The 13352-nt window shown below is 33.6% G+C and overlaps 1 protein-coding gene across 1 annotated transcript in view; it reads left to right on the top strand.

Moving 5' to 3' along the window:
- Window positions 1–10679, top strand: part of LOC109348088 (probable leucine-rich repeat receptor-like serine/threonine-protein kinase At3g14840) — an 11204-nt gene extending 525 nt beyond the window's left edge. Inside the window, exons 2-24 of the mRNA XM_019588307.1 lie at window positions 60–207; window positions 3356–3427; window positions 3517–3585; window positions 3774–3845; window positions 3931–4002; window positions 4474–4545; window positions 4647–4718; window positions 4808–4879; window positions 4977–5048; window positions 5174–5245; window positions 5531–5602; window positions 6235–6300; window positions 6449–6514; window positions 6615–6647; window positions 6775–6815; window positions 7101–7492; window positions 7778–7973; window positions 8061–8189; window positions 8487–8605; window positions 8724–8934; window positions 9054–9291; window positions 9413–9566; window positions 10066–10679. Of these exons, the coding sequence (XP_019443852.1) occupies window positions 60–207; window positions 3356–3427; window positions 3517–3585; window positions 3774–3845; window positions 3931–4002; window positions 4474–4545; window positions 4647–4718; window positions 4808–4879; window positions 4977–5048; window positions 5174–5245; window positions 5531–5602; window positions 6235–6300; window positions 6449–6514; window positions 6615–6647; window positions 6775–6815; window positions 7101–7492; window positions 7778–7973; window positions 8061–8189; window positions 8487–8605; window positions 8724–8934; window positions 9054–9291; window positions 9413–9566; window positions 10066–10467 (2912 nt within the window). The 3' untranslated portion in view covers window positions 10468–10679. The remainder of the gene's footprint in view (window positions 1–59; window positions 208–3355; window positions 3428–3516; window positions 3586–3773; window positions 3846–3930; window positions 4003–4473; window positions 4546–4646; window positions 4719–4807; window positions 4880–4976; window positions 5049–5173; window positions 5246–5530; window positions 5603–6234; window positions 6301–6448; window positions 6515–6614; window positions 6648–6774; window positions 6816–7100; window positions 7493–7777; window positions 7974–8060; window positions 8190–8486; window positions 8606–8723; window positions 8935–9053; window positions 9292–9412; window positions 9567–10065) is intronic.

Raw genomic sequence — 13352 nt, 5'->3', positions numbered from 1 at the left:
ATATATAATGTTTTATCAGTAATGACTTTGCTAAAAGCACTTTGATTTGTCTATTTTAGTGGAAGCTCTTAAAGATATAGGTAGAACCCTTGGTAAGAAGGATTGGGACTTTAGCATAGATCCATGCAGCTGGGATAGGACACTGGATAATGTGGTCCATTGCAATTGCTCAATCTCCAATGACAACCTCTGCCATGTTGTTAAAATGTATGCCAATTGTTCCTTTGTAGTTCTTATATACTTTTAAATTATGATCATCGATTGCGAGTTGAGTTTTGGAGATAAATAAAGGGAAATAAAAAACTTAATTACAAAATACATTTGTCATATAACTCTGAAGTTTTTCCTTTCTTCTCCAAACCTCAACTCGCAAAGAATCCGAAACCACACAATGAAAATATACTTCAATGACATCTAAAATGTAACAAAAGTTAGTTGGGTCCTTGTTATGGCGTCTCACAATATCTGGGTAAATAATCTCTGACTGATCAAATAGGTAAATATATATACTCCTATGAAAAAAAATGTAAAATCATTAACTTTTGTTTTGTAATTTAGTTTTAAGAAAATATTTCAAACATGCATCTAATTTATTTTTTATAATAGAAAGGATTGGAAAACTTGTTTAACTTTGATGCATTAAAATTTTCCATTTATCTTTAATCAATACAAATTACAACAAAGCAGTCATTTGATGGGTTGGTACAGCGGAAGAGATCGTTGCGCAGCGTTGACCACAAACAATCAAATAAAAGACATAAAATAAATATAAGAGAAGAAGACAAGAGAATTTGTTAACGGGATTCGGCCAATTATGCCTATGTCCTCGAGAGCCCTGAGCGTCGAGCGTCTACCAAAATATTAATAGAGAATAATGATTACAAACCCTAGCACACTCATGGGCCCACCTGCCCATGTGGTGTTTCTATTTGGTGCTTATATATGGTGCATATTATAACAAGGGAGTTGAGTCTAATGTCTAACATTGGTTACTTACTCTATTCTAATATTAGACAATGTGAGACTAACACAATAACATATTTCAAACATCCCCAACAATCTCCACTTTGATTGAAATAGACGAATATCTCGCTCCTTAGGAAATCTACACAAGAATCTATACCTTAGCGAATATATGACTCCACCTTGTTCAATGCCTAATTTTCTTTAATTGTTCACCTACAGCATAACCTTTTGAGTATCCTTCATGATGTTACCAAGAGCCTAGCTCTTCAAACTTTGTAGTGCAGCTTCCCATACCGCCATAAAAAGGAACACGCTGCCTAGCCACCTATTGCTAGGTAGTCTTTCGATATTGAAACCTCTACACAAAAGTTCACCAACAATCATCCTATTCAATACTCAGTCAAACTGACATTGGAGCTTCATTGGAAAACCTCAACCGCTACCACCATTGTCTACTCTGACAATCCTAGTTCAAAAGAACTATCATACTCCACCATAAGGAGTATACCCATATTGCATCAATGTTAACTAATGTTTGTGTTACATCCTTGCATCCAAGCCAATGTCCATGTCACACCCTTACATCTCTACCAATACTTGTGTTATAACTTGCATTAAAGCCAATGCCCATCTTATACCCTACATCAAAGTCAGTCAACGCCTCTGTGCTTTTGTGGATCTGCTAACAATTAACATTCTTTACTATGACGTCTCAGATACGCCATTAAGATATTTCACTTCTCATCTCAAATGAGAACATTCTCTCAATATCTAGAGATATATTGTCAGCACCACCTGTCTCTAGGTCAAACTCAACAATGAACTTTTGGGGTTCTGGATCAACATATATCGCCTCCACCATAGTTATGTCATATGTCCTTCTCCTTCAACTCATCTGATTTATCCTCATGCATTACCTTTGATAGACCTTGTCCAACCAACACGTTCTTCACCCTCCTTTATCATAATTTGGCGTCTGGGTCAAGAGCCATCAATTATTGGTGCAGCGGAAGTGATCATTGCCTAGCGTTGACCACAAACAATCAAATAAAAGACATAGAATAAATATAAGAGAAGAAGACAATATAATTTGTTAACGGGGTTCGGCCAATTATACCTATATTCCCAGGAGCGCTGAGCGACTACCAAAATATTATTAGAAAATTAGGATTACAAATCCTAGCACACCCATGGGCCCACCTGCCCATGAGGTGTTTCTATTTGGAGTTTATATCTGCTGCATATTATAACAAGGGACTTAAGTCCAATATATAACATTGGTTACTCTACTCTATTTCAATACTAGAAAATATGAGATTAACACAATACCATATTTCAAGCATCCAACATGATGAAAATTCATTAAAAATCAATTTTTCCAATGAAATAGGTCACATGAAGTCAATTGATGAAAATTATTTTGCTTCAAAGGTCAACAACTAGACTACTCCCAAAACTTACCAAATCATGCATGATAGAGTATTTAACCCACATTCATGTGAAAAAAGATAACTCTAGTTGCTGAGTTTTGACCATTTTATCTGCCATTGATTCTATAGTTGAAAGGGTTCTTTGTATCTTAGCTTCTTTTTAAGTACAACAAGAACATGTATGCTTAAATTTGGATCTTCTGTAAACTAACAAAATCTTGATTCATGACCATTAACCTGTTCCTAGATTACAAGTATCTTATTATGCTGTGTTTGGCAACTTTTTGTATCCTTCTTTGTATCACTATCATTTTTATTTTTGAGTTAAATGTGTGTGGACAGACACCGTAAAGCTTTTTATATTTTTATGCTCATTATTTATGTGTATGACTTTTACTTAAATGACAATAATTATTAACATGTGAATAATGAATTGCATAAGAAACTTGTACATATGCACAACCTCTTTTCTCTTAAAGCATTTGAGGATAGTCCAACTTGAAAAGGTTAGATTATTAGTTGGGGAGCTTTAATGACTTAAATACTACATTGAGTTTATTATGATATCTTGTGAGATTCCTAATATAGTTGTCTCCTTTAAGGGTCAATTTTCATGTAGGCTTTTACTTTATCGCCATCAACCCATTGATAGTTATTTCTCTTTTTTAATGGCTTCATTCACCTATCGGTATTTGGTAATACACCTAATTCAGGTTGCCTTTTCTGTGGCACGACTCTCAATGAGAGGAAAAATTATTAGGACTTAAACTCCCAATAAGAGTCCAAACCAAAAGACTAATCTCTTAGATGACAAAACCTAATAACTTAATACCATATTGTGTTTGCTCTGCTACCGGAGACTCGTAACACCAACATGAGTTACTAACTAGGAAATTGCAATCTTGTTACAAACTTACAATCATTTTCAACTTTTTGCTGTGTCTTAAATAAACTGACAGAGTTCTGAAATCACAAAGTCTTCAAGGCATTCTCCCACCAGAACTGATCAGGTTGCCTTACCTCCAACAAATGTATGTAATGCCTTTTATTTGAATGACAATGAATTCACCTTTTTCTGCATGTTTCACAATGAATCTATTTGATTTTCTCATTTTGGCAGTGACCTTACCAGAAACTACCTTAGTGGTACAATTCCTAGAGAATGGGGCTCCTTGAATCTTCAGAAAATGTGTGATTTCTTTCTCTACTTTCAACTTTCCTGTTTTAAATTCCTTCATTATATGTCTTAAGATATGATTCTGTTATGTGAGGAAATTGTTTTATGCCAAATATATACATATTTGTATGCATATAAATTTAACTTATACCTTATACTTGTTTCATGAATATTTTTTGTGTGTTCCATTCTTATTGTAGCTCACTTCTTGGAAATAGACTAAGTGGTCCAATCCCAGTAGAGCTGGCAAACATTACCACTCTCAAACGATTGTGAGTTTCGGGCTATTCTATTTGATTATGCATTTTTTGTAACATTTCAATAGTATGAGTATATAACTTAATTTCAAATCGATAGGGTTCTCGATTTCAATCAATTCAATGACACACTTCCTCCAGAACTTGGGAATCTTGCCCACATTGAAATGCTGTAAGCCCTGCATTTTGATTGCCATCAAAACATACTATTGTTTTCTTCCCCTTGTTTTTAATGTCTCTACATAAGTTATTCGATTCGTTTTCACAGTTGAAATGTCTGCTAGGAGAGTGAAAATATATTTCTTCTCTAATTTTTATTCACTGTTTCTTGAAATAAAAGTGAAATCAGACAATGTTTGAGAGGTGCATAGACAAAATGGAATAGAAAATGAACAGAATATTAATAGAGTGGTTCTGTTATGTTATATTTGGCTTCGCCCCTTTTATTGCAAGCAAAATGTTCCACTTTTTAACCCTACGTTGTATGTTCTATTTATAAAGTTGCACTAAGGAATAGATTGTGTTCATTCTAACGCATCTATCAAACGCTACCTTCCGACTTTCAACTAACCTTTGTACTATAGAAATTGTTAAAATTCCTGTAACATGATATTGGTGCTGAATATTTCTATTGTTGCTAAAGGCATCTAAGCTCCAACAACTTTACTGGAGAGTTGCCTATGACTTATGCGACACTGACTTCATTAACCGAATTGTAAGGTTCCTATTTTCATTTTCTGTAGTTCATTTGAACTATATTGTTATTTTTTGTTCTGAATTAGTAGTAATGTTCATATCTATTTTCACATGAGGCAGCCGAATTAGTGACAATCAATTCTCAGGAAGCATACCTGATTTTATTCAAAGATGGACTAATCTTACGATACTGTAAGGACCATTTATTTTTGGAATGAAATTTAGTTGTGTTTCTATTGTTGATCTTTACATCTGTAATAAACGTACTCGTATTTTGACAGAGCAATTCAAGGTAGTGGTTTAAGCGGACCAATTCCTTCTGGAATTTCATTTCTGCAAAATATTACCGATTTGTAAGTATAGGCCATTGGAGCTTTGTACCTTAACCAGGGTTTCTAAGTTAAATTGCTTTCTAATTGTAATCTTCCATCCTCAACATATGAAACACAGGAGAATTAGTGACTTGAGTGGATTTGATTCTACATTTCCACAAGTTGGTAATTTGAAAGGATTGAAGACATTGTGAGTGAATTCAATTGGTTGTCGGTTTAATTTTGATTTATTTGCGAGCCATTAAGGAGTACAAATCTAAATAATGAGATACTAACAGTTTTTCAGCAGAATTAATATATTTGATTGTATCACAGGATATTAAGGAGCTGCAATATTAATGACATACTTCCTCAAAATCTTGTAAACCTGACAAATTTGCAAGTCCTGTAAGTGCTCATTCATTCCTTTTCGAACATTTACTTGTGCTAATCGCAAAGTTTTCTTTTCTTAGTTTCATATTTAAGATCAGTTCAAATACTTGCAATTTAAAAAGTCCAAAGTGGCCAATCAAAAACACAATGCTAGCCACACACGTTCAGACCATGATCATCTCTTTGGTGAATATGATATAAGTGTGTGTTCTTTTTGTCATGGCATCTACAAAATAAATAATTTAATGTTTCTGTACTTCAGCATTTTTTAACTTATTTTGGACAAAATTTCTTTTGCAGGGACCTCAGTTTTAACAAATTAAGTGGAGAAGTGCCAAGAAACCATGAAGGATTAACGGGAGCAACCTACATGTAAGGAACTTTTTACAGTTTCCGTCCTAAATTTTAGGCATACCACCCTGTTGAAGGTAATTAATAATCAATAAATTTTAGGCTTCAGAATTATACTCCATCCTGCTTGTTAGTCTATGATATCTTAACCGATTTCTTGACATAAAAAATTCGCTTTGTCCCTGGTTAAAATGTGTAATGGCTGTCTAAATCCATTCGAGTACTTGAAGAGGGAACACAAACATAAAAAATTGATGTCAGCCTAGTGGAGCTTAAGTAGGCCAAGTTTGTGACTATGCAAAATGAAATGAGGTAATTTTATGAATCAGATGTGGGCGATGTTCTGAATAATACTACTACATGGATAAGATTGTAGCTGAGAGGGATTTATCATGTGTTGAAAGCATATCCTCTAAAGTTCATTATGGACATTAATCTTTGTCAGCTAGATTCTCTAATTAACTAAAAATATCCATGCAGTTAAACCAATTAGGTTAATGGAAGGATCATTTTAACAATTCAAATTAATTGAATTATTTTTAGGAAAATAAAAGTAAATTGAAGCTGAGATTACAGATGACTAGCCCATTTATCAGTTTGATGGGTTCATCAGTGATGTTTTATATGCTTTGTTTTAATATTATTTCACATAGATATTTGACAGGAAACTTTCTCACTGGACCAGTGCCTAATTGGACAGTGAACTCTAATAAATACTTGTGAGTTCTATTTCAAACCTTGTTTATATGTGTCATTGGATAATTCAAATATTCATCATCATGGAACTACTAGATACACAATTTTCTCCCTAACAGTGACATTGTTTTATCTACTACGTTTCTGAATTACGTTATGCACGTTACACAGAGATCTTTCGTATAACAACTTCAGCATCGAAAACCCAGAGCCAAAGACATGTCGTGCGCAAAATGTGTATGAATATTTGAATTCACGTGATTGTTTGTTTTGTTCTCTTTATTTGGGTAATTTCAAGCAGCAATAAGAGTGCTAATCATATCGTTATTTGCCATAGGAACATGTTTGCAAGCTTTTCAAGGAACAACTCGTAAGTTTTATATTTCATGCACTACCCTTTACCACATGTACATATATACCTTTCCTTTCTATGAAATTTTTAGTATTTATGGTTTGATTATACTGACTTGTTCTGTTTCTTCATTATTCTCTCATAGACCTGTTTCTTGTGAAAGCAGCACTAGAATCTGTACTACAAGTAAGTTAATCTGACATGTAATTTCTACGAACTCAACTGCATTACTCGTAGAGCAAAGCTATGATTTGTGACACTCTTATGTCAACATGTGTAGCAAGATAAAGCGATAAGCAGCGTTTTCTTGTCTAGACAACTATAATTCATTCTCCATTCACAAAAGAAAAGAAGGAAGAAAGAATATAATAAGAGAATGGAACGATATAATTTGACAGAATTTCTTATTGTGCCTGTTTCTTGTGCATGACTCTTCTAAATGTTTCTGAAATCCGACCCTTTTTCTTGCAGCCGTTAACTCTCTCCATATAAATTGCGGTGGAAAGAAGACTATCATTCGAGGTATAACATATGAAGAAGATACAGATCCAGCTGTACCAGCAGTATATAGACAGAGTAGAGGCAACTGGGCATATAGCAACACTGGCCACTTTTTGGATAATAATACAGCATCTGCACAAGGACAGTTTCTCCCTTATACCTCAGAGAATCAAACTAGGCTTTATATGACTGATATTGAACTGTATAGGAATGCACGCATTTCCCCCATTTCTCTTACTTATTATGGATTCTGCCTGGAAAATGGAGATTACACAGTAAAGCTCCACTTTGCGGAGATAATGTTCACTGATGATAACACATTTAGGAGCCTAGGGAGACGTGTATTTGACGTCTACATTCAGGTACATGGTTTCATTATTTCTGTAACTCAACCAAATGTTTGACATAAAACAAGGGCTTTTAAGTTTTAACTGATTGATCACTAGTAACCAATGTTTAGATCCTTGTCAATTTAGTTCTGTGATATATTTATAAAATATCATATTATATATTTAGAGTTGGCACTAATCAGTACTTTGAGTTGATCTGAAGAAGCAGTTGCTAAAATGTTTTCAAAAGAATTCCGTCTGTTTATTTAAATTTGTAAATAACGAATAACATTTAGGTGTGTATCTGAAACATTGCAGGGAGAGCGGGTACTGAAGGATTTCAACATTGAAGATGAAGCACAAGGAGTTGGCAAGGAAGTTATAAAACAATTTCCGGCTCATGTGACTAGTAATGACTTAGAGATCCGCTTCTATTGGGCTGGCAAGGGGACTACTGCTGTCCCATATAAATCAGTATATGGTCCTCTAATATCAGCTATATCTATCAAGCATGGTGGGTTGTCTTCTCTGTTAAGTTTTTAACTCCGGTGTTGTTACCTTGACGGTATCATCTGATATTCTTTATGCAATAATCAAGCAGACACTCCACGTAGCATATCAATATGGGTTGTGGTCGCAATTGTTGCTGCAACGGTGATTATTGTCATCCTGGTTTCTGGTATACTTTGGTGGAGAGGTTGTCTTGGAAAGAAACATTCATTAGATACAGGTGATTACAAAGCAATTAGTTTGCTATCATGATTACCACCCATCTTTCTGAAACATTGAGGAACCGTCATGCACAAAATTGGCTTTTTGTTAATGATATCTACAGTTAATTATCTAACAAATTCTATAGAATATGGTAGAGTCTATGATGACGAATCTTATTAAAACTTTGGTGACTAAATGTTTTACCTTTTTCTAGGCAATGAGGTTTAATAATACTTATTCTTCCTAAAGTATTGATAATGTAGAATTTTCTCAGGCGAATAGATCTCTGAATTTAGTTTGCTTCTAATCACAGAGCTAAGGGATTTAGATCTTCAAACTGGTTTATTTACTTTACGTCAAATCAAAGCTGCAACAAATAACTTTGACATTTGCAATAAGATTGGAGAAGGAGGGTTTGGATCTGTTTATAAGGTATCCCACAAGATATAAAATCCAGTGATATTTGTTTGATCCATTGTAATTGTTGATAATAGTCATTAAACTTGTGTTCTGAAAATATCAGAAAATGTATATCATTCCCTAATTGCAGGGCATTATGTCAAATGGCATGGCAATAGCCGTGAAACAGCTTTCGTCCAAATCAGAACAAGGAATACGTGAGTTTGTAAATGAGATTGGTGTGATCTCAGCTTTGCAACACCCTTGTCTTGCTAAACTTTATGGATGTTGTGTTGAGGGAGATCAGTTATTGCTGGTATATGAATATATGGAAAACAATAGCCTTGCACATGCTTTATGGGGTAAATCATTGCCTCATATGCTCAATTTTGGTTCCTTTTTATGTGATATTCCAATTTTAATACTTAATAGCATGCTTAGCTAAATGATATTGCTATCTAATTTTGTCACACTTGTAAAGGCCCAGAAGAATTTCGTCCAAAATTGAGTTGGCCGACAAGGCAGAAGATCTGTGTTGGTATTGCTAGAGGTTTGGCTTTCCTGCATGAAGAATCGAGACTGAAAATTGTTCATAGGGACATTAAGGCCACTAATGTGTTGCTTGACAAAAATATGAATCCAAAGATATCTGATTTCGGTTTGGCCAAGCTCAATGAGGAGGAAAATAGCCACATAAGTACCAGAATAGCTGGGACCTGGTGAGTTCATATACTTTATTTGCTGATCAAATCCAATTCAGAGAGATTTTAGAATTTAGATATAAAATCATAAGCATTATGTTACCTGAAGTTGCTGCAATACTATATTTCAATCATGCAGCGGATATATGGCTCCTGAATATGCAATGCATGGTTATTTAACCGACAAAGCAGATGTGTATAGTTTTGGAGTTGTTGCCTTCGAAATTGTTAGTGGAAAGAGAAACACTATTCACCGGTCAAAGGAAGAAGAAGTGTTCTATCTTGTTGATTGGGTAACTTCTATTTTCATGGTCACCATTGTTCATGTCAATCTGAATATTTGTTGTATACAATATAATGCTTTCTGTGTTGTGTGAAACAGTTAATGTCATTTAATTTTCATCTCTCTAGAAAGCAATATTTTATACATTTCACCTTTAAGTAGCTTTTAACATGTAGACAGATCAAAACTGAGTGTCGAGTTGTATTCGCTTTTGATTCCACCCTTTTAGTGAAACCGAAATATCCCGCTTAACCCCTTTGTCATATTCTTTTCTAATTATGAAATACACCAAATGTATTTTGTTTTATCGCGTTCTAGCATGTCTGCGAAATGATATCATTCTCATGCTATTTTGCGAAATTCTAGTTTGTGTCCACCACACAAAAGGACCAATGTCCTATGCTAAAGAAACTTTCAGGCTAGGACTTCTTGGCTTGTTGCTATGCTATAGCTAGTATGTGCCAATTACACTCTCATATCAAACTGAACTTTGTTTTTCCTTTCAACAGGCACTTCTGTTGAAAGAGAAAGGTAACCTCATGGAGCTACTTGATCAAAGATTAGGTTCAGATTTCAATGAAGAGGAGGCAAGAGTAATGATCAAAGTGGCTTTACTGTGCACCAATATGACTTCAAGTCTTAGGCCTACCATGTCTTCTGTGCTAAGCATGCTTGAAGGCGGAACTACGGTTCCGGAATTAGTCTCATATCCAAATAAGGTAATGAATGAGATGGAAGCAATGAGACAGTTTTACAATCTGATTCAAGAAAATGAAAAAAGTGAGACAAGAAGTTTGAGCTTGTCTTTTAATGAGCCATGGACTGCTTCATCTTCATCTGTTGCAGACTTGAATCATTTCCAACTTGATGCTTCCTATTTGGATCAAAAGAAACTCAGAGAGTCAGTATAAATTGCATCCATCCATGCATTATAGAGAAACTTTATTTTTTTCTGTAAATTTTCTATCATTTCATATTACATCAAAATATCAAGGAAGTATTAGTTTTTTGCCATTAGATTTTACCATCTCAACTAAATGATCTTACTTGTATGAATAAGACCACTAGACTATGTTGGATCATAAAACCTAAAAACCAAGCTACACTCGTATTTTTTTATCGGCAAATATTAGTATGTTAGTATTTGTTGTAGGTGAGACTCAAACCCTTAACATCCTTCATTCCACTTCTTCTCCTTAACCATTAAACCACCTTATAACACAATTTTTTATTTTTTTTAAATTTGTTATGAGTGAGACTCGAACTTACAACTTTTTTCACTCCATTCCTTAGACCCCTCCACATATATTAATTTTTGGTAAACCCTCACTTTCCTAGCTTTTGGGGTAAGTTAGGCTGATCATATTAATAAAAGTATAATAACTTTTGAGTGTAATGAAACTCGAGCCAAAAATCAACATGGAAGATCATGTTTTGTCAATATCATGTTATATAATTAGTTAAAATAAGTAAATAACACATTTACCAATATCATGTTGTATGACATACATATAGAACATATAAATCTAAATAAAAGTGCACCAAATAAGTTGGAGTGTAATTAGAATTATAAATCAAAACACAATTATTTAATATATAGATTAAACGTTCTAATCCATCCAAGTATCATTGTCTTCATATTTCCTAAATTGACATTGTCGGTTAAAGATACAATTCGAGTGTAATTATCTACATCTTCTTGAATCTTGAAGAAAGTAGTCCAAGTTAAGCGCTCTACTTAGTAATTCAGAAACAATAACATTAAAACTGAAATACTAAAATTATACTGAAATACTAAAATTATACTGAGATACAAAAACAAGAGAACTTAAATACTAAATATACGTGGGCTTAGCACTAACAACAACTTGAATACTAAATATACGTGGGCTTTGATCACAGTTAGCACGTTTATGTGATGATAAGTTAGTGAAAATGTGATAAAAAATTTGGTCGGGGAGAGAGAGTTACCTGGAGTGGGTGGGTTCAATATTTAATTAAAAGTATGCACAAAGGAAGGTGAAGAACAAAAGTGAATTATAACATATATAGTGAATGGCATGTAACTTAGACACAGTTTGTGTCACACTAGGGGTGGCAAAATGGGTTTGACCCAACGGACCAGCCCGTTCGGATATGTGTTTTTAGTGAGTTGGATTGGGGGTTTTAGCCCAAAAGCCCGTTTTGGAAGCCCGTTTTTAGACGGGCCAAGGAGGGTCGGGCCAACATTAAAATTAAAGTTCATTTGTCTATCATGTTTGCAATTAAGATTAAACTTTTACAAATTTAACTTATGTTTGAATCTTTAAGCATATAATTATCATTTCTCTTTGTAAAATGGACATTTAATATCTCATTATGTAATTATTTATTATCTTCACTCTTATCTAATTATTGTGCTTGTTATGAGAAGTTGGAGTTTCACTGACAATACAATTAGGGGTGTTTGAATCAAGTTTAAACATTTAATTAATTGAAATAGAAAATTGGAAACTCAAAGAACTACTGATTTTGATTCCTTTTGGAAAATTAATTGAATTCGACTGAGTTTCAATTTATATTTTTAATGTAGTCGAATTCAAATTAAATTGAGTAATATATATTTTATTGTGATTGATTTATAATATAATAGTTTTGATTCTTATACATTTTTAAAACTTAGAGTTATAAGCTCTATTACGAACTAGGAGTCTAAAAGTTTAAGACTGTGGTGATTTATTGTTTAGAATTTATAAGTTTTGTACTAATGTAATATGTTATTATGAGATTGTGTCTTTTGTTTGTGATTTTTTGTTTTAAAAGACATTTATGAATTGTTTGAATTATTTATTTTTGTCTAAAAGTTTTTATGTGTGTTTTAAAAAAAACAAAACGGGTCAGCCCGCCGGCCTGCCAAATATGGGTCAGGCTGGCATTTTGAGCCTTTTAACAATAAGGGTCGGGGTGGGCCAACCCATATTCTGACGGGCCAAAGGCGGGCCAGACCAGGCCGGGCTAGCCCGTATTGCCACCCCTAACTCTATGTGTCGTGGACTTTTGATTGGTTAGAAAAAATATATTTAAATTAAAATTTAATTATTAAATATTTTTCTGACCAATCACAAATTTATGGCACATGGACAAAACTTATTACATAATAACATATTACAAAATATTTATGGCACATGGACAAATTACACAATCTCATAATAACATATTACATTAGTACAAAACTTATAAATTCTAAACAATAAATCACCACATTCTTAAACTTTTAGACTCCTAGTTCGTAATAGAGCTTATAACTCTAAATTTTAAAAATGTATAAGAATCAAAACTATTATAATAATAAATCATAAATAACAAACTGTAGAATAACAGATATACTCTTATGAATGGCAAAGGATATATCCACAAATAATATCACATAAACAATATCTTAACTAATAAAACAAACAATGAAATCGTTCCACATCTCCACAAAGCACAAACATTGAAGGTGACTGCGAAGGACGGCAACAACTAAGTTTTCTGATTTCTCTCTATTTCTTTTTTCTCGGATCTATTTGTAACTTTCTCCAAGTTTTGTATTGTTTTGTGATTTCTAATTTATTTATTTTTAAATAATTGGATTGGCCATTTTAATCAACCGAGTTATTCCTAATTTAGTTACACCAGATTAACTATGGTACAAAATGATGTGGGAGTAATTCTTGTTTAGTGGGTAGTACCGTAATACGAGGTCACAGAACCGGTCAACGGTTGGACTTTCTGTGCTGGTTGTAATTTGTATTACTTTTTTCTCCAATCACTATAT

Source organism: Lupinus angustifolius, chromosome LG05 (assembly GCF_001865875.1).
Source record: "Lupinus angustifolius cultivar Tanjil chromosome LG05, LupAngTanjil_v1.0, whole genome shotgun sequence".
Taxonomy (NCBI): Eukaryota; Viridiplantae; Streptophyta; class Magnoliopsida; order Fabales; family Fabaceae; genus Lupinus; species Lupinus angustifolius.
Note: the sequence above shows the minus strand (reverse complement) of the source record. Positions and strands in the feature narration are given on the sequence as shown.